Below are 21,308 nucleotides of genomic sequence, written 5' to 3' on the forward strand. Positions count from 1 at the left end.
TTTTAATCATAATTCTATTCCTTGGATACTTGGAGAGATCATTGGATGAGAATTAGCAAAAACTATTTATAGATGATGACTTATGATATTCGTTTACATAGACGATTATGGAAAGGATAAGAAGCTATGTATACTGGGACTTAGTCCATCCACGATGCACCCACCGTCTTGGCCATGAAACTGTACTTATCTGCAGCTTCAGCGATCTGAAACAAGCATCGTCGAAAAACCAACTTGGTGAATAAATCAAAGAACTTGGTCACTTATATCACGAAATTTGGCTAATTGAAAAAATAATAGTATACCAATTTCCTTGTTGGCTTTCCGGCTCCATGTCCCGCCTTACGTTCTATGCTTCCGATGATGGGATTAGTCTGACGACTAGCTTTGCCGACGCTATTGCACAGGACATGCTGCATTGTCTGCACACCAAAGTCATTTCAATCTTTTAGGATTCTTTGGTAGGTAAGATGTAGTCGATTAGAGTCACTATCTTAAGTTTACTATGCTACAAATTGATTGTTGAGTCAAAATAACTCATTAATCTTCGATTTATCTATTCTACCAAATATAGCGATCAAATTATTATTTCATGTCGATTTCATTAACAAGGTAGCACTGGCCGCATGAAACTTGAGCGAGTGCAACGGTACAACTCTGTCATCATGGTCCGCCGTCAACACCATCGTTGCAGGATATTGGCTCAAAGTATTAACCCATGGTCTCCTCACATTATGCAATGGAGAGTACCTTAAACACCACAAATATATTTGGTCATCCAATTTTTGAGTCCACTATAAATACATGTATATTAAATTAAAGGGAAAATTGGCAAAATAATTTCGTCAAATTCTGGTTCATTCCAAAATTTTAAAAATAAGTAAAAAATTTTTTTGGATTTTATCATAAATTGCGGTATTCGACCATTTTTCTAGCTATTTGTACGTAATCAACGAGGCATACTTGAGTAACCAGTGGAACTCCTCCTCGTTATCCGAACATCCGAAATCTGATGTCCACGCATGCCCTATTTTCGGAGAATAGAGTAAATGAGAGAAGCTAGCAAAGCATAAAAGAAAAGAAAAAAAATCCATGAACCTCACCAATAGTAAACTTGTGAAACCTGAGCATATCCATAACGCCAACGTGAGGAAGAGCGCAAGCAAACAAATCAGGTCTCTGCAAGCAATTCAACCCATGTTTCATTCATGTCCAAACAACAAGATATTAGGGAGATTTACTGAATGTGAACAATTGGATATCCTGAAAGGCGTGAAACACTTTCAGATCAAATCAATTTGGTGGTTCTATCAATATTTGATCGGATACAATTCAGATTTGTAGAAGATTCGTCTGTTGATTCTGTGATCACAACTTTGAACCGAAAATGATCAATAAGAAGAGGCCTGAAACGAAACGTCGTGTCTCTTCGGATATTAACCGATTTTATCTGTTTTTCAAGGGTTTTGAAAATTGCAAATTAGTCCTTCGACTATCAGAAATTACATTTCCAGATGAATTTCTACACAGCTCGACCCCAGCCAGGGGCTCTGCCCCTTGGACCCCGCTACTCGGGGGCGTTACCCCCGAACCCATGTCTAATCATAATGAATTCAAACAAGCGTGCACTCTGCACTTCCAAACATATATGATGTCTCATTATGATAATATTGATCAATCAAGTTAATCCAATTACACTAAAATAATCAACACAAGATGCATTAAATTTAAAACAAATGTTGGAAGCTAAACAAACCTGATTAATACATGCCCCAACAAGATGGCCGCCGTTGCTGCCACCTTCAATGCAGAGCTTCGTGGAGTGCGTATAGCCGGCAGAGATGAGGTACTCGGCCGCTGATATGAAGTCGTCGAACACGTTCTGTTTCTTCGAAAGAGTACCGGCTTTGTGCCATTCTTCTCCGTATTCTCCCCCTCCTCGTATATTCGCAACGCACAACACCACTCCCAAGTGTTTCGCAATCACACTGCGGCTTACATTGATACTTGGAGTGAGGCTCGTGTTGAATCCTCCGTATCCGTATAGCAAACACGGGTGCGATCCGTCCAACCGCATCCCCTTTCTCCCCACGATAAACATGGGTATCTTCGTCCCATCATTACTCGGGTAGAAAGCCTTAACACACAGTTCAAAGAGAATAAAGTAAGACAGAATAATGCAGGAAAAAAATGTACTTTTGCCTAAAACATAAATGACTCAATTATCATTGAAACACCTCAAAAATGAAAAAAAATGACTAAATTAACAAGAAACAAAAGGAGTAATATTTACTTGTGTGACATGAAATTGGCTCCTATCAAAGCCTGGCACAACAATTTCTCTAAGGATCTTCATCTCAGGGACGTCGGATTGGAGGTTGCACGTATATATAATCCCCGGGACGACAAAACTAGTGAAGCCAACAAACGCAATGGAGTCCTTGCGCCGCGCAGAGATTCTATACTGTCCCGATGTCAAGGGGCAGGCGCTGCAAAAGGAGACCCGTCTCCAAATCCCTGAGCTGCAACACATTCTTCACATCACTCAAATAGCTCACCAGAATCTGCGTCCGGTTCACAGCCACAACAGACTGAAGCACATCTTTCGCGTCTTCTCCAACGACATCCCTCCAGCAACTCGGATCGCTGACATCAACTCGAATTAGCTTGTATCTCGGGGCATCCTTGGTCGTGTGGAACGTGAAGACCGTGCCATCATTAGCTACATAGTCATAAACAACATCAAATGTGTCAACAAGTTTGACAAAGGGCAATAATAATCCATTGAGGTCATTCCTTAGCGCTGAGACGTCGCAGTAGTAAAGTGTGTTGGTCGGATTGCAATCCTTGAACGTGTAGAGAAGAACATACTGCGACAAAAAAAAGTATTAAACATTATATTAGGGGTTAATGCTGCAGCAACGCGACGCACCTTTCCATCCTCGTGACCGAGGCTGAGTGCCTATGCTTGGGATTGTGTGGATCACTCCAGCACAGTATGTCTTCGGACTGATCAGTACCGATGAAGTGATAATAGAGTTGATGATTTAGATTCGCATTCGTCTCTGCACCACCATCCCTATTAATACGTATGTTAACAAATGATCACTAAATCTTTTCTCCGGAGTAATAAACAAAAAAACACAACACAACACGAGCATAGGTTTCACTTACGCGGGCGCTGGATACCGAGTAGAAGAAACCTTTACTGTCATGAGTCCAACTAATACCGGAAAATTTAACCTGTCACAAACATGTGTTAGCAAAAATCAAGAATAGAAAATAAGTGAGTAGTTTATAGTAGTATTAGTATTACCCAAAGAAGAGTATCAGGCTGTAGTATCTTGTCTTGAATTTGCATCACTTTAATAGTAACCCAATCACTTCCACTGTGAGTAATGCCATATGCTATGTATTTAGCATCCACACTAACTTGAAATCCATTCAAACCTACAGTGCCATCCTCACTAAATGTGTTTGGATCAATTAAAACCTCTGCTTCTCCATCCACATTATCCTATTTACAAAAATGTATAGTCAATTCTAAATCCAAATATTTGTAGTAAATATTCATAGTAATAGTGAAAATAATTTTATGGTACACTATGCGTTTAAAAGTATAGTTAGGGATATTTACTTAAAATATTAATACTCTTCTAAAATATATGAGACTATAACAATGAGACAAAGTTAAAATAATATGGTTAAAATTTCTATTTGAAGCCAACAATTAATTGAATGGGTCTTGTTCCGTGTGTCGCATAACTGTTTCTATAGTCTACTATGTTAGCCTATAAATGCAATATTCAACCTTCTTGATTATTTTTTTATTTTCGGAATGTACATTTTTATTTGTATAGGCAAAATGATGTCATCCACGGTTTAAATTTATAATTTGACTTATTGTGGATTTTTAGAATGTCAGGGGAAGTTGGGAAAAGTTTACGCAAAGTCATCTACAATTTAAAATTTTGAATGAGTCTCAAAAGTTTATGCACTGTCGTACAATCTAAATTTTTGAATGCGTCTCAATTTATGTACTTCTTCAACCACAAAAATAGTAGTACTCCATAATGCAATTAGTAAAGTATAATTAAGAAATAATTGAAAAAAAAAGTGGTGAGAAATTTCTATTAAAATAGTAGTACTCCATAATGCAATTAGTAAAGTATAATTAAGAAATAATTGAAAAAAAAAGTGGTGAGAAATTTCCACAAATAGAATGAGACTAATTTTGATAGATGCACCACGTATTGAAAAATAAGACTATTTTAGGCTTTTAGCAAATAGTGTACTAGTTTTATAATGAAATATGATTATAATAATTTAGTAGAGTATTTTGAAACTCATATACAAAATGAAAAAAAAAAAAATTCAGTATAACTTTAAATATGGACACCCAAAGTAGCAAAATGCGATATTATTTCATGGACGAACCTGGATGTATAGCACCCTTTGCGGCTGTAGACCGGAGTTATGAAAGTAAAAATAATGATCTCCCGCCCTAAACAGAGCATCATATCTTGGGAAATCATATACTTGTGTCAACTTTTCGCTAAGATTTTGCTTGGTTTTGCCTTCCGAAAGTACGCTTTTCATCAATTTATTCTGCTCTTCTACAAATTCTTTCGTCTCCTCACTATCACCATCTTCCAGCCTATCACACCAATTAATACTTACAAATAGTTTGATAGGGAAGATAGATAAAGCAAAACATAAGGACAGATAACTCGGAGTTATCTACCCTAGCAAACGGATCTTTAACGTTTGCTACAAACTTTCAAACAAAATATGTATGCATTATTAATTACCATCGATAAGGATCGCGGACCGTGACTCCGTGGTAGTTGTCGGCCACGGAGTCATCGCGACGAGCGGTCGGATACCATAAACGATCGTCGACGGCGGGAAGCGATCCCATTGTTTGGTGGAGTTTTGATGAAGAAAGAGAAAAAAACTCAAAGGATGTTGATGAAAACACCAGAGTTCTGAGGTGATGTTGGGTTGTCTATGTGGAACTAAATATATAGTAGTTGTAGTATTCAACTGTCAACAAAATGTTGTCATATTATCTAGAAAATGTCGACATGTATTTCAAAAATGAGAGAGAATATGCATTTTCTGCTCCTTTCATATGCAGATGAATATTTTATGTTGCCTGCTTCAAGATTCTAGCTTATCGATATTGAGTTGTGAAAATTGTAGAAATATGTGCCTATATCATGTAACAAGATCGTCATGTACAAGTACGGAACCAAGAATTAAAATAAGTCAATCGGTTAATATATAATGGACTACTAATAATACAATATTTAATTTTATGTATAGTATTTTTATAATTTTACGAGATGCTAGATGATAACTGTTTTTGACAGATGGCATGAAAATAGTCTCATTGTCAATATTCTTAAAATTTTGTCTTACTTTTACAACTAACATATCAATCATACATAGAATACATATCAAAATTATTATAATAAATGAAACATATAGCTAGTATATTTTCTTAAAAATAAAAATTACTACTATACAGACTTGTTCCTTCCCGAAAACAACGTAAATATAGAATTAAATTCATAAAACTACATAAATGCAGAATTAAATCGTGTATACAGACTTGAGAAAATATATGAGAGTAGGCTAAGCCCAAGAAACCATTAAATTGCATAACAACATAATTAATGGTCCAACGCCTTAATAAAAGCCCAATGTCTTCCCCAATAAAATAATAATGAGGGCAGACTTCTGAGTTCTGACAATCTAGGTGTGGGGCAACAACTTTGTCTGAACTGGATCTGATCATGTAACAATTTTTCTTAGATATACTATCAATTAAAATGTGCTAACACCATCAATATATTAGTAGTAGTAGTAGTAGTTTTTTTAGTAGAGAATATAAAGTTGTGATGGCATCAGCTGAGGCAAATCTACAAAGGAGATCCCCTAAATTTGAAATTGCCATTTTTGAAAAGTTCAAAAATTTGACATATTGTGATCAAATGAATTACTCCCATTTTCATGAGCCAAATATAGATTTGACTTCTTTTTTTGGAAAGATGCTAACGGCATTTTCTGATAGTGCAAAGACACCAAACTTCTATTTCTGTCCTATCAACGTCCCAACATAATGGGTTTTCTTCAAAATGAGACAGATTTGGTTACATTCCACTAACGAAGCCTGCTTGGTTCCTTCGTATATAGTGTACTACAAAATAATTTAAAAAATGAATAAAATTACATATATATAACAAAAACAGAATCTGAACAAATGGATATATACAAAAAAATAATATAGTTGTTAATGCAATGCATTTGACGTAATTTGTAATGATTACATCAAGAATTCTTACAAATCTGAGTCAGAAATTTGACATTCCATGAACAAGAATTGAAATCTCACCACTTTGTCAAATTCTGACGCCTACTCAACTTGATAAGAATGGCATTCGCCATTCATTCTGCTATAAATACGAGTGCTGGAAGAGCCATTCGTATATTCGAGCTTGCCTTCTTTCTTCTTCCCTTATATCCTCATAACCTTGCTACATGGCTATGATGGCACTTGTATTCGGTCTTCTTACAGCTACCCTTCTCCTGTTTGGATCTTTCGGGGATGCTGCCCCGTGCGCGGATTGTTTCTCCCAGTCGAGGGCTGCTTATTACCCGAATTCTGATGACAAAGGAACAGAAAGTGAGTTTCCCTGACAACATGCATGCATTGCTAAAATGATACCTACAAATGATTTTATTAACTTAAACTTCCTATGAAATCTTGATTGCATTTGACACAAAAAATATGCAGCCGGACGATGTGGCTATGGTGCGTTTGGGGCGACAATTAACAATGGATACGTAGCTGCAGTATCAGATCTATATCGAGACGGATTAGGATGTGGTGCTTGCTACCAGGTGAATATCATCACAAGGAGAAACAAACATAAATGTTCTGACAAGTAGTTGTTACGCGATTGTGAAATGTCTCGTATTTTTCAGGTCAGGTGTACTAATGGCAAGTACTGTTCGGATAAAGGAGTGAATGTAGTCATAACGGACCACGGTTCCAGCCATGATACTGACTTCATTATGAGCAGGCGTGCTTTTGGCCGAATGGCTCAGAACATGGATGCAGGTGCATCTCTTTTAGCATTGGGCGTCGTAGATATTGAATATAGACGGTAAGTTTACAAAGCCTCAAGAGCATATATCATGTCCAGTTTCATGTATCTCGACTCTCGGTATGCACACCTAATTGGATGATCATGCTAATAGCTCATTTATGTAAATGCACAGGGTTTCATGCAGCTATCCGAACAAAAATATTACGATTGAGATAGACGAAAGCAGTAGCAACCCACATTATCTGGCATTTGTAATTTGGTATCAGCAAGGCATGGAAGACATAACTGCAGTGCAACTGTGTGAGGTACCTTTTAAATCTCTGAATACGCATTCTTCAGCGATTCTCGATTCTGTTAGGATGTGCAGTACTCTGATTTTCACTGCAGAGAAGAAGAAAAAGTTCTCAGATCAGATGTAAAGGAAATATTAAAACACTAAATATATCCTATTCGAAATACAACTTCGCGTTTTATATGCAGACACAAAGTTACACGTGCAAACTATTGGATCGGAGTTATGGAGCAGTATGGACAGCTACCTCGCCACCAAGTGGACCACTTTCAGTAAGGATGCTCTTGAGAGATGAAAATGGAGACGAGAAATGGATAGTTCCGGTCAATGACATACCCGATAACTGGAAAGCAGGAGACATATATGACTCTGGAGCACAAGTTATTGCCTGATCAAGCAACTGTCAATTAATCTTCATATTGCCTAGCTCGTTGAAATGTTATTGCTTTTAGGCCTTCAATGGATTCTATTGTTCAAGTAGGAACCAAAAAATAAGTTGCCAATTTATCTATGTATTGGATTTATTTTATATATGAGTGTTAAAAGTAGAAGGATATTATGCCTTACAAGATAAAACATTTAATGTGCAAATTGGATATGCCTGTCAAGTTCTTCTAAGATGAACTAATTATTACCAACATCCCTTTTTCTCAAGTTCTTTCTATTGTCCATTCTTTAGTAGTTTTGCAAGACATCTATGTCTGTCAAGTTCTTGTGACCCGTAACAACAAAGTAAACTACTAAGTGCACAACAGCGAAAAAATTCCGATCAGACCATAGGACGCGAAGATACGAGCTAGGACAACGTAACACTTGGAAGATGACTATCTAGTTCTAACCAACCAATCACTCAAGGTAAAATAACAATTATAAGCAAATTACATCAAAAAGATCATCAACAATGACTTTTTCATTTGGGAAGCAATAACAAGGTGTGACTCAACCATGTAGGTTATCTTACAAGGATAAAAGGCACTGGTTATATTAGAGGTAGCCTTGTGGAATTTACTTTCTTCATGGAATTTAAATAAAAATGCGTAATCTTCAACAATAATATCACAGAATCCACAAAAAACAACTTAGAACAAAAGCGGCACGGTAAAGGTATGGTTTTTGGTCATACCGTACGGTACGGTATGCGGTATGGCCATTTCGGCGCGGTATACCGTACCGTTCCAACCCTAGCTCTTACCAGCGAGCACGGTTGTGGGCCCAACCCCACTTTTTGTGCCAGCTCTCTGGCAAGAGCACAACACCCACAGTTGTGCTCTTCCGCAAGGACGAGCACAATTCAATTTAAAATTCAATTAAACAAAAACATTTCCATAAAATTAAAATTCATTAAAAAACCACAATAAATATTACAAATTACAAATAAAATAAAAAAGACATAATTAAAATCCTAAAAATTAAAAATTACATAATTAAAATACTAAAATTACCTAAAAATAAAAAATTACATAATTAAACTCCTAAAAATTACATAATTAAAAGCTAAAAATACCCCCGTGGACGACTACTCATCCGGCGGCACTACCCCCAATTGTCTTTAGAGGCCCAATATCATGGCCTCGTGCGACCGAAGTTGCGAGGGAGTCACAGTGGACCTATCGGCCATATTGAGTTGGGCCAAAAGCTGCCACAACAAGTTGGTGGGGGGTGGAGGTGGCGCACATGGAACGGGAACGGGAGCGGGAACTGGAGCATCGGCGGTTGCAGCTGCAGCTCGACGGCGGTTGGCCGCCGCCGCCTTCTTCCTTCCTTGCGGTCAGCGTTGGGAACCCTCAGGCCGGCGTCGGGGCTACCCAAGTTAGCTCCGGCGAGTTGGCTAGCCGCTTCTTCGGAGCCGGCGTCGGATAGGGATACCGACCTTGACCGTTTGGAGGAGCCGCTAGAGGAGGATGTTACGCCTCCCATATACTTTGAGTGCGTCCGCGTCTCCTGCCAAACGTTGAGGTACTTGAACGACTTGTAGTTCATGGATTGGTAGGTGCTCAACGCGGCAGTGATGATGTCGACCTCGCTCCTGCCGTTCCCCGCATTCCGCTCTTCCTGGAGGAAATAGCCATTGAACTTGCCAATTTCATCGTTGGCTCGGTAGATGGCGTTGCGCACCATACTCTCGTTGCGCTCGATTGTTCCCGGCGGCCGGTTTTCATTGTACCGGCGAGCTATGTGCCACCAAAAGTGATCGCCGATTGGTTCATGCCAACCACCGGATCTTCGGAGATTTCCAAGTACGCCGTGAACAATTTATCCATCTCCACCGGAGTGTGCGGTGTGCGTACACCGCGAGTAGGAGGAGTCGGAGTTTGGGAGGGGGCGGTCGGCCTAGGCTCCGGTGTCCACCCGTATCGCCTTTCGGGGGCACCTTGGTCGTCGATTGGGTATGGTCGGTAGCCACCTGGAACGCCCGAACTTTGGATTTGAGGAGGGGTCGAATATTCCATTTCCGGACTAGGAAACGGTTGTGAACCGAACCATTCGGGGTTCCAACTGTGGGAGGGCGGAGGGTCATCGCCTTGGCCAGACATTGTTATGTCGTAGGAGTGGAAGAAAGATTGAGAATGGATGTGAGAGAATGAAGATGAGAATGAGAATGGGAATGGAAATTAGAGAGTGTAGATGAGAATTGTGTAGTGTGGAGTGAATTTTTCGGGGGTGAAAGTGGGGTATTTATAGATGAAAATGTGTATTTTTTTGGGGAAAAAAATTAAAAAAATTAAAAAAAATGATGGAAAACGGTAAAAAACAGATATATTTTGTTTGTGAAGTGGTTTTTTTTAATCGGTTTTTTAAATTAAAAACCGATTTTTAATTAAAAAAAAATTCAAAGACAATGGCTATGCCGTTGCCCAATCGCGTGCTGCCACGTCAGCTGCTCGCTGGCACGGGCGTGCTCGATGCATCGAGCAGCACCGTGCCAGCGGCGCGAGCGCAGCAGCAGTGGAGCTCATCCTTGCCAGTGGCACGGACAGACGGACGCCGTCCGTCCGCAGTTGCATATGCTCTAAATAGCAAGAAATTCATCAGAAATTTTCAGCATTCATCAAGACTCAGAAGTAGATACACAGCAAGAAGAGAAGAGGTATTGTATGATACAGCTGATCTAACAAGCAAGTACCAATTGAAAAGGTTTCTCGATATATATAAAAAACAAAACTAAAAAATGTTCAAAATGCAAAATTATATTCGAAGTTCGTCTACTGCAAAACTAGAGGGCAAGAGCTCGGAGTTTTATTAACCACAGAAACCCATCTATCTCCATTTGATCCGAGCTCCATAGCTCTGACTTTTTTCTTACCGGATTGGCTGCTGGTTATAATGGTTCTTCTCCTTCTTTTTGGCAGCTGCGAGTTTTGCACTGCGTGCTGCAGCCTCCATGGCAACAGCTCTTGCGGCAGAGTCAACCTCCTTGTTCGATTTCTTTTTCTTAGCGGAAGCCACTTTCTTGAGCCGCTCCTTCACATCAACAGCAGAAGATTCTCCCTCCACTTGTTCAGTCTCGTCTTGTTCGTGGGGAGCATCTGAGGTATTGGGCTGGTCCTGAGGTTCCTTCGCCTCTTTGGAGGCCTTCTTCTTTTTCTTCTTTGCGCTCTTGGATTCTGCAGGTGCAGCACTATCTTTCTTCTCTTCAACTCCATTCAGTTGCACCTCTTTCCCGTCTTTGTTCACATCTGCAAGAGACCAAGATCAGACTTGTATTCCTAGTAATTAGAGAGGGGCAAACTGAAGATGCATTATTTTTCCACACACACTGTGACAGGCTCCAAAAATGCGTGCAAAATAACAAAATGAAGAGCCGGGAAAATCAACGGCAGCACACACGATTTTCATGCTCGGACCAGCAATTTCACATAGATGATAAGGACACATCAATTACCATTCGTCTCATCTTCAGCTTTCTCTTTGGGGTTTACTCCAAAATCGGCTAAAATGGCCTCTAATTCAGCAAGCTCCTTCTTCCTTCTCTCCTTCTTGGAAAGCTGTCTTTCTGTCTCCCTAGGTGCTGGAGATTGTTCAACCTGTGTTTCAACTAATGGTTCAGAAGGTTCTCCGACCTCCGTTTCATGTTCAGGCTCCTCTTCTACATCATCATCACCTTCATCAAGAAGCTCATCTTCGCTCTCACTTTCCTAAATTTTGGATGGAAAATCGAGATAAAAATTTAGTCATACCACAAACTCAATTACAAGAGAGGAAGAAAAGGAATCAATATAACATAACTCAATGAGCAACATGCTTATTTGCAACAAATACCATACTCTGCAAACCTATGAAGTCATGTAACATCTCTAAATAGCCATTACATATCTACAGATGAGCTCTTGCAGAAAGAGCCAAGAGCATAATAGCAATCAGTAGAAATTTGCAAGTAACAAGGATAACGAAAGAGACATAACCCAAGTGATTACATTACAATTAGTATAAATGTGCAACTGACAAAGATATCAAGCGATAAACCCCAGGTTAAAACAGTAAAATAGAACAAGAGAAAACTACATGCTGAAAAGCTACAGTTTTGATCAATAATGATCTTACTAGTCTGAGATTGTTTGATCATTATACAACCAACCTGTAGATACATCCCATATGATGCTGAACAGGGAGAAGATTATTGAATCGGGGAGATGTTAACAAAACAAAGCAAAGGAAGATCGACCAAAACACTTGTCTACAGGTGACACAATAGGCTACTCCAACTTTTTTATAACAAACTAGATACATAATCACATAACAACGTAAATTTGAGGGAAAAACAAGATTACACCCACTTTTGGCATTATCAGTTTAGTAGGAAGAAGATAAATAAAGTTGATGAAGCATATCAGGCAAGTTGCATATTAAACAGAAAGCCGCAACAATAACCATTCCTTAGAAGAAAGGATAACTTCTCGTGTTGAGAAACAGGCACAATTGAAATGCAATTGGCAAAATCATTATTTGCAAATCTTCAAATAATACATCTCTGATAAAAACACCATTTTGTGCAGGTGTGAGGAAAAGGGATCATGCAAGAATTCAGAAATCATTTGAAGTCAGCAAAGAAAATAATGAGGGACATTAACATGAATATCATCAAGTAGGTAACAAGAACTTAACTGTAAAATGACAAAAGATGCCCAGTAAAGAAAAGGAAACCAAAGCAAACATTTAAACAAACAAATATTTTCATATAAATGACAGACAACAACTAAGCTCTTACAATTAACCTCTGCTAGTAAAGTGTGTCGTTTATCAAGCACATTGTTAACTAGACAAAAGTAAAAGTGGCAGCTACAAAATGACAACAAACACCAAAGAATCACCATATGTAGGAAATGATATTTCTCAACCTTATAATACAACAAGCGCAAATTTAAATTGGAACAAGAAGTGTTTATTTATGCATAAAGCTAAATGCAGGACATATTTAAGAAAACACCAAAGGATCAATAAAAACATAGACATAGCAAAACATCAAGTCGTTGATCACCATAAATTATTAAGATGTATAGAAGTTAGCAACAATGAATCGTGAAACTACTAAATAGACATTCATTATAATTTGTGAAATAATAGTGAGCAAAAAACACCATATAGCTCATGCCTTATACCTCCAAATGATTTTGTTTCTCAGTTTCATCCACTTTTTCCACACCAGAACCACCCCACATCGCCTGGGGAGGAGCCGTGGTGGCATAGTAATCATCGTCGTCCTCATCATCCACATCCGCCCACGACTTCACTGTCAGAGGTGCTGGAGCCCAGTAGACCGGCTTCTCCTCCCCTTTCTTTGATTTTCCAGAAGCAGCACCACTGCTCTTACTCCCCTTATCAGACTTCTTCTTCTTCCTCAAAGTCTCCAGCGCCGCAAAAACATTGGTGTTGCTCGCGGTAAACGATCCCTCATCCCTCCTATTCCCACCTCCAACCATTTTCCACCGCCAGAAAAATCAAAAAACCCTCGCGAACGATCGAAAATCTCAAGCTCAGATGAGACAAATTGCCGATTATTTTCGGGACTGGATTTCCCGAAATCAATCAACAATCACTGCTTCCAGAACAACAAATGAAAAAACAAAACAACACGTAATTTGATAAAATCCTAATGGAAAAAAACAATCCAAACTATAAGTGAGTTTATTAATCGAACAGAGTGTAGACGGACGAATATCAAATTTCCCGATTAAATGTCGCAATTGCGATTCTCCCCAATCCAACAGGTCCGATGAGCTCGAAAATGCGATTGCGAAATGTAGGATACACACAAAAAATAGGGTTTCGAACAGGACAAGAGGCGCAGCTTCTAGGGTTTGGTGTGTCAAATGCGTTACGTTATCTGCCGATTGCAGTTGTGCATCTATATCCGTGTATGTTAATAGATACACAATATATATATATGGAGAGAGAGAATGAGAGAGAGAAATATATATATATATGGAGAGAGAGAATGAGAGAGAGGAGGAGAGAGATGACGACAAAAGGAGGAGCTTCTGGTGCAGATAACGTGAGAGAAGTTAAAAACTTAGGAGTGGTTTGGTTTGGCCTTTTTGGTTTCTCAAGAAATGGGATGGCTCTTGTTAGTGATTCCCTTTTCATGGCAGGAGAGAAATATTTCTATTGTTTGGTTTGACTTCAATGCTTTCTATAGTTCAAATTCAGATGTTTGGTTTGAATTTTAGGCAATTAAAAATAGCTTGTAATACCAAAAATATCCTCATATATTATTCTTATTTTCAATTTTATCGTCATCTAACCCAACAAAAATTTGATTGAGGAGCCGTCAATGACAGTCTCCTCGCGTCGCAACCTCTTCATCTTTTGCCTCTTCGCAGGCAACGTTAAGTAGCGATTTCAGTAAAAGAGCTATTGAATTGCAGTAATTGTAGTTTGTAATCTGAATCTGAATCATAAATTAGGGCTTAATTTGATTTGCAATTATTGTGTTCATCCATCCACAATTGTAGTTTGTTCCATTTTCATCGATTATTCCTAATTTGTCACCATAAATATGAATCTGGAAAGTTTAACCACAATATTCAGCTGGAATATGCAGCACAATGCTAGAAATAGTCAATTATGAGAGTTGAATGGAAGAAACACATATTATTGTTACAAATATGAAACTGTTTAATTGAAACCCACAAGATAAATTTGTGGGCTTCACTCACGAAATTAGGATTCAAATACACAGGTGGAAGCTTACCTTGGTAGTCGTGGGTATTTAACTCGAAGTCCCTGAAGAAGCCGGTGCTAATTGATGATTCCGCGGAGAGAAGACGAGAGCAGGCAGCGGTAAAAAAATGTACAGAAAGGGAGGTGAAATGTTACGTGATTGAAGAAGATGAGGACAAATAGGTCATTTCAGTTTTCCAATGAAGTTAACACTACGAGGCAGAAAACTTTCTTTCAAAATTTGGGAGATACCCTAACTAATGAAATGGGCATAAATGAGGCGGGCCGGACTCATTAATGGAGGCCCTATTGAAATGGTATTCACCAAACCAAACATGAGAAAATGTTAGTTTTTGGGCATTTAATACTCTTATTTGCCAAACCAAACACCTCCTTACTAAATTCAAATTCTCTCAGTTGTTTTTTGATTGCATTTCTTTAAGAAATTCATTATATCCATGTTTTTTTGGCCTTTTTTTCAATTCTTGGTGTTCGCTGCTACTAATTTAATCTATAACACTCGTAATTTAAATTTCATGTCACTACAAATAATAGATTAAGATAAATGAAACACAGCAAAAAACATATGAGGAAGCAACCAAGTATTATAGCACAAACGCAAAATTAAAATATACTTAGATTTTTCCATTACACTTCAAACCGAAGTTCTTCTCTTGAACTTCACCTTATAGTAAGAATACACATATGAAGCTCGTGAAAAATAGCGTTTCCTGATTTACAAAATAAAGAATTTTACTACAAAACATTTTGGAAAATTATACGGCAGACACACGGCGATGAGTTATCTTCCTGTGTGAGAAGATAAAATGGCTCATCACTAGGCCACGAAGAAAAGGAATATTGTGAGGAAGAAAATCAACACAAAGAATATCTTGATCATTAGCCACCGATTCGACGAGATGCTATTGAGGTACTTGAGCAGAGCGCCTTGTGCTCCCTCCACATTTGCCAGTGTGTCTTCCATGTTTTCATCGATCCTATTAAGATGGGGTTCACGTGAGAACAATGACATCTAGGCATGCATTCATAAATGCTAGTAGATAATATGATCAGAAATTTCAATGCATAATTGACTGCTTTTAGTTCATGCTAAAGCTACCTGATAGCAATCTCTCCTTGCTGCGATACAAGAGTAGCCAACTGATTGAAGATACTTCCCAGCTCATGAATTGTAGACTCCACATTTTGAAGAGCCTCAGCTCTACTTTGCATGTAGCTGTCCTGTACGGGAACAATTTGCTGCTGTTGGTGTTGATTTTGTTGCTGCTGCAGCAAAGGCTGGGACTCCCCATCGACCTGATTCCTGTTACAAAATATAAGCTGTGTAAGTAAACTAATCTGCGTATACATAGGCAACTCGGTTAATTCCAAGTTTTTCTGCTCAGTATTAAGTCCTAAATGGCATCTGACTAGAACCACGTTCAAGACCTTGAAAAACTATTTATCAAATACTAACAATTTCAATCAGCAGAAAGTTAAAGAGGGAATATGGCAAAAAAAATCAATGTAGGCCGTGGTGGGGATACCAACTGGCTGGAACTGTGTGTTCTTACTTGGGAAATAACTGGGATGAAGTTTGTGTGCCGTCAGACCATGGAAGAGGTGTGGCAGCTGAGTTACTGGTCGAAGCCTTTGCAGCCAAAGGACGCTGGCGAACAAAAGGATTTGCATGGCTCTTGGAAAACAACTGCCTTCTGTTGTCATGAACCTTGAGGTTCTGTTGAAGACCAAGAAACACAAATTGTGTTAGTAGCTATCCAGGAGGCCAGGATTACAAAGGTTAGTGGTGAAAGCATTGAGATATGGATTCACCTCTGTTCGCATGGTTAAAACTTCCTTGAACTCCTTTGTGGTGCTCATCAAACGATTCTTTAGATCATCGACAACCGTAGTGGAATGAGTTGTGGTGTCACTGGAGGTGTTCTCATTGCGTGAATTGGAGAGAAACTGGAGATCAACTACAGCAGAGTTAAGAGCTGTTATATCTTGCTTGATGAGTGCAGTAAGCTCCTGGATTTCCATGGTAGGATCATCAAACACAGATGTCCTCTTTGCCACTGCAAGAGATAAACGCGTTACATTATCAATTCAAGCATGCCAATCGAAAGACCAGACACAGGAACAAAGCATAGAATGACAAGCATTGACCATAAATGTATGTGATGAACTAGCCTATACAATCATAATTTGAAGGATAAGATGGTCAACAATCTCAAAATCAATCATTCCATCAAAGTAAAAGGACGATTAGCTTGGACTATTTTTATTTATCCATCCTATAACTGAAAGTAAACATGCATGCCCCCGAAAAGTATAAACACCCTTTATCATATGCATAGATCTTTGTCCAAAAGAACACAGCCATCCTCTAAGAATAGACAAACTACGATCTCTTAGAGTTTGCTTATTCAAGCACCTAGAGTAATCATTACAATTATACGAATGATCTCATGCTCCTAAAAGTAGTAAAAAAACAAGGGGCATATATACAAACTTGTACAATTAACATATGAACTGCAGAAGAACTCATATAACATGATAAACTAAAAATACAAAAACATAGCCAACAAGCATTTGATCATATTTAGTTAATCAACAAACAACACGTTGCAACATCTATTAGCCCGATAGCTCGATAGCTCCTCCTAATTAACGATAAATCAAATCCCAAACACTTCATACATGCAACAAAATAATTAGTATATATGCAATTCAGACCATATGCATCTGATAATAACTTCTAAAATTCAGCAAATGCAAAGCATCAACTCACCAACAACAGCCTATTTCTCGATAAACAATAGCAGGATAAGCTACAATTGAATCACTCACGCTTCGCCAGCTTAGCTAGCTTCTGCGACGTCTGATGAATCCCAAACCCAATTTTGGATGCCCTCCGGTTGAATTCCGATTGCATCGCCACCGCCGACCGCGGCGGCTCCTCCCGCTTGGATCGGCTGCTGCTGGGGCCATTCTGCAACGATACTGACTTCTTTGCCCTCTCCGCAATCCCTAAAAACTCCTGCGTACGATCCCTAATAGAGGCATTGCTCTTCACCGACATTGTGCCAGATCAAATTATCAACACCTCAATAACATATATGCTCGATCCCGATGGATTCAAACTTTAGGGATCGAGAAACAGGAATTCGGAAATTTTAGCCTGGATCTCAAACCCCAAATGGACGAAATCTGCTAAGCCCTAGATCTACGAGAAGAGGGCAGAATTGATTGAGGTGTATCACACTGTTTATTATGTGTGTATCGTATTTTGTAGACGTTTCCACCTATGTTTACTTCCCTTTATTTTCCACCATTTGTTTAAATGTAATGAATACCTTTAAAATCATGATCATTCATATTAGTAGTACAATTTTTTTTGTTTGATTGAATCCAATTTTCATGATTTCTAAAATTGCTTGTTTACTTAAAAATTCTCAAACTTAAAAAAGACATTGTTAGATTGCATATAAATTGAATATAAATAACTTCTCTCATAATAGACGATTTTTAAAATGAAAAATATGAGTGGAGACAATTTTCCCAAAAAAATGTAAAATTTGCGGACGTAAACTATGAAGTCTTAACATTTAAAATTTTAAATACATCAAATTTACACGTATTATAGTTTTGCGCAATGATTTTGAAATAAAATAAACAAAATTACAATTTTTTCGAATCTCTTAAGAGTTGCTCAATTCAAATCCGTCATGTGTCTTAATTTTAATTTTTCCATAACCCCAATAGATTTTCTAAAATAAAAGATAAAGAACTTTGATTATAGCATGTAATAATATCACATAGTAATACAAATTAATAAGTGTCAACTATGTTTTTTTAGTCATGTATTTTAGTATTTTCCATTTATTAGTAATATATTCACTTATGTGGACATAGTATATGATCTCATTGAAGACCTCTCAAGTTTCATCCGTTGTGTTATGCATACATCGGACTTAACAATCATGAACTTTACAGATTGCACATAGAGTTCGGGAGTTGAAAATCAAAATATGAAGCTTAATTCATTTGAAAGTAGTTTGAGTAATCAACCGCAATAAATCAATGATGGATTTACATAGATTGGATCAGACTCCAATCAATATAAGAAATTATGGAGTTGTGCATAAGTGTGCATTTAAGAAAAACAAATAAGAAAACTAATGTAAACATGAAAGAAACATGACATGTACTCCCTCCGTCTCGGGCTACTCGCCCCTTTCCTTTTCAGCACGGAGATTAAGGAATGAGTGTATAGGAAAGTCAAAAATTACGACTGTAGGTGAAATTTTTTACTAAAAATGGAAAGAGTGCAAGTAACTTGGGACGCCCAAAAAGGAAATAAGTGCAAGTAGCCCGGGACGGAGGGAGTATTAAATACAAGAATGATGAGTGCATCATAAAGTAATAGTGATAGATTCTAAACAAAAGGCTTATATAGATAAAATGGTTATCATAAACGTTTCATATGTGATTCTTTTTTATTCCTTGAAACGTAATTTTAACTACCTACAAAAGCTGGTAGTCAACATCTTCATCGAAAGTCTAACAAAATATGCTAAGGCAACACACAAATTTAGCTCGACAAAACAGTAACCTGATTAGTCCACACTTGATCAACTCATAAACCCAGATAGAATTGACTTAGAACCCTGTGGGGTTTTCATTTGTGCAACTATTTTATATACCCACTTAATTGAAATCCTCTTAAAAATGTTTTAGACATTGATTTTTTCTGATGCCATGTCTTCACTTTTATAAGAATAAAAAGTAAGTACCTAATATTCATTATAACTGATAGTTTTTAGCTTGAGTAGTCAAATGAGATAGTCCAAAACCAAAATTTTAGCATGACCGATTAGAAATTAATGGACTGCCCGCAATATATATATTCAGATGGGCCTAGAAGCTGAGAACCAGCCCACACAAGGAAACCCTATATTTTTAGGGTTGGAGTTCATCCTCTCTCATTAAATCTTGCTGCCGCCGTGCCTCTCCGCCATCGACGATTATCCAATGGTGCGTGCCGTATTTCTACGTTGTGGACATGTTTAATCCATCGTATTTTTGTCATCGCGTTAGAGAGACTATCGATATGTCTAATCTCTTGCGTATTTGCTATGTTGTAGGCTTCAGAGAAGAAATTGTCGAACCCGATGAGGGAGATCAAGGTACAGAAGCTGGTGCTCAACATCTCCGTCGGAGAAAGCGGAGATCGTCTCACCAGAGCTGCTAAGGTACCGAGCACATTGAGCTCCCGCCGTCGGGGCTTTGATTTTTTTCAACAATTTGTTGTTTCCGAGCTGACTTGTTTCATTTTCTGTACCAGGTGTTGGAGCAACTCAGCGGTCAATCTCCTGTTTTCTCCAAGGGTATCTTTCAATCATATTTTAATTTCTATTTTTTTACATTTTTTTCAAGTTTAAGACGCGTGAATTCTTCAGTTTTATGTTTATGTTTTACTGATTGTTTTGGTATAGAAGTTTTAATCATTCTGCGCAGAACCAATAAATATATTAATTCACTGAATAGCATCTCCATTTCTAGAGTAGTTTTAACACCCAATTATTATTTCATGTTAATGCAATGAATAGAAGATTGTATTTGTAGTAGTACACTTCTGAACATGTTTGACAAGAATCTTATTTGTATAGATTGAAGCTTAAGCAAATGATCAAATTGAAATGTTTGCGTCTCAAGCTGAGTTCTCTTTCTTATTTTGTAGCAAGATACACTGTTCGATCTTTTGGGATTAGGAGGAATGAAAAAATTGCTTGCTATGTTACTGTGAGAGGTGACAAGGCAATGCAACTCCTCGAGAGTGGCTTGAAGGTCAAGGAATATGAACTGTTGAGGAGAAACTTCAGTGAAACTGGATGCTTTGGTTTCGGTATTCAGGAGCACATCGATCTTGGAATTAAGTAAGCAAATCTGTGATGTGAACTCATCTTCTTTTAGCCAAGCCTTCCATGTAGACTACACTTATGTAGTCTAAAGTTTTATGTTTTCTAGGCTTATAGTAGTAGATTCACTTTAAATTTGGTTACAGATTCACTGTCAATTTGCATATTGGTGTTTGTCTTTCTGTGATACATATCTAGTTGCTTGTTTGTATTTACTGTATTGAAAAATGAAGATTCCTAACATGTTGCATTGATAATTTATAGGTATGATCCATCTACTGGTATCTATGGTATGGACTTCTATGTAGTCTTGGAGCGCCCTGGTTACCGTGTGGGTCGTCGCCGTAGGTGCAAGTCCCGCGTTGGAATCCAACACCGTGTCACCAAGGAGGACGCAATGAAGTGGTTCCAGGTGAAATATGAAGGTGTGATCCTGAACAAGGCATCTAACATTGGAGCTTAGACTGATCATTATCTTTTATGGTTTCATTTATTTTACCTTTTTTTGCTAAAAGTTTTGTAGAATTTTATCAGCAGACAGGTCTTGCTTCATGTTAAGATTGAAATTGTGTCTTAAATTTCATTACTGGTGTTTGATATGCTTATGGATGTTGGTAATGATTAATGTCCAGATTGGTTTTATGTCATTAAGTATAGTAATTTAGTATTTTGTTGGATATCAACAAAATGAAGCTAGTGTTTTTATTTTTAATTGAAAATTTAGTTGTCTTTTCATAGCGAAAATCTGATTCTCAGAGTTCAGTTTTGATACAGTGGTCCAATAGATTAGTCGGATTTCGGTCTCGAATATTATGG

General features: G+C 38.0%; 4 protein-coding genes and 1 pseudogene across 5 annotated transcripts; 2 read left to right on the forward strand and 3 right to left on the reverse strand.

Moving 5' to 3' along the window:
- Positions 1-52: 52 nt before the first annotated feature.
- On the reverse strand, positions 53-4,976 carry LOC121784833 (annotated as a pseudogene).
- Positions 4,977-6,513: 1,537 nt separating this feature from the next.
- LOC121783901 (expansin-like B1) lies at positions 6,514-8,048 on the forward strand. Its single transcript, XM_042182083.1, has 5 exons — positions 6,514-6,691; positions 6,803-6,909; positions 6,994-7,175; positions 7,291-7,423; positions 7,599-8,048. Exons 1-5 carry the CDS (start codon positions 6,547-6,549, stop codon positions 7,800-7,802), a joined length of 771 nt encoding a protein of 256 aa, XP_042038017.1. The 5' UTR covers positions 6,514-6,546; the 3' UTR covers positions 7,803-8,048.
- Positions 8,049-10,435: 2,387 nt separating this feature from the next.
- Positions 10,436-14,760, reverse strand: LOC121785366 (neurofilament heavy polypeptide-like). Of its 2 annotated transcripts, none has more exons than XM_042183765.1 (4): positions 14,600-14,760; positions 13,008-13,444; positions 11,294-11,546; positions 10,436-11,087 (listed from the first exon to the last, which is right to left on the reverse strand). In XM_042183765.1, exons 2-4 carry the CDS (start codon positions 13,326-13,328, stop codon positions 10,711-10,713), a joined length of 951 nt encoding a protein of 316 aa, XP_042039699.1. In that variant the 5' UTR covers positions 13,329-13,444; positions 14,600-14,760; the 3' UTR covers positions 10,436-10,710. The 2 variants fall into 2 exon arrangements, with proteins under 2 accessions (XP_042039699.1, XP_042039697.1); XM_042183763.1 differs by lacking the exon at positions 14,600-14,760 and adding an exon at positions 13,562-14,567.
- A 432-nt stretch (positions 14,761-15,192) lies between these two features.
- On the reverse strand, positions 15,193-17,866 carry LOC121785267 (syntaxin-32-like). The gene is made up of 5 exons (XM_042183655.1): positions 17,422-17,866; positions 16,402-16,646; positions 16,143-16,306; positions 15,689-15,892; positions 15,193-15,566 (listed from the first exon to the last, which is right to left on the reverse strand). Exons 1-5 carry the CDS (start codon positions 17,651-17,653, stop codon positions 15,407-15,409), a joined length of 1,005 nt encoding a protein of 334 aa, XP_042039589.1. The 5' UTR covers positions 17,654-17,866; the 3' UTR covers positions 15,193-15,406.
- A 1,632-nt stretch (positions 17,867-19,498) lies between these two features.
- Positions 19,499-21,139, forward strand: LOC121785427 (60S ribosomal protein L11-like). Its single transcript, XM_042183845.1, has 5 exons — positions 19,499-19,608; positions 19,719-19,826; positions 19,919-19,961; positions 20,315-20,510; positions 20,757-21,139. The coding sequence occupies exons 1-5, from the start codon at positions 19,606-19,608 to the stop codon at positions 20,953-20,955; spliced, it is 549 nt and encodes a 182-aa protein (XP_042039779.1). The 5' UTR covers positions 19,499-19,605; the 3' UTR covers positions 20,956-21,139.
- Positions 21,140-21,308: the final 169 nt, after the last annotated feature.

Source organism: Salvia splendens, chromosome 21, assembly GCF_004379255.2.
Source record: "Salvia splendens isolate huo1 chromosome 21, SspV2, whole genome shotgun sequence".
NCBI classification, from domain to species: Eukaryota; Viridiplantae; Streptophyta; class Magnoliopsida; order Lamiales; family Lamiaceae; genus Salvia; species Salvia splendens.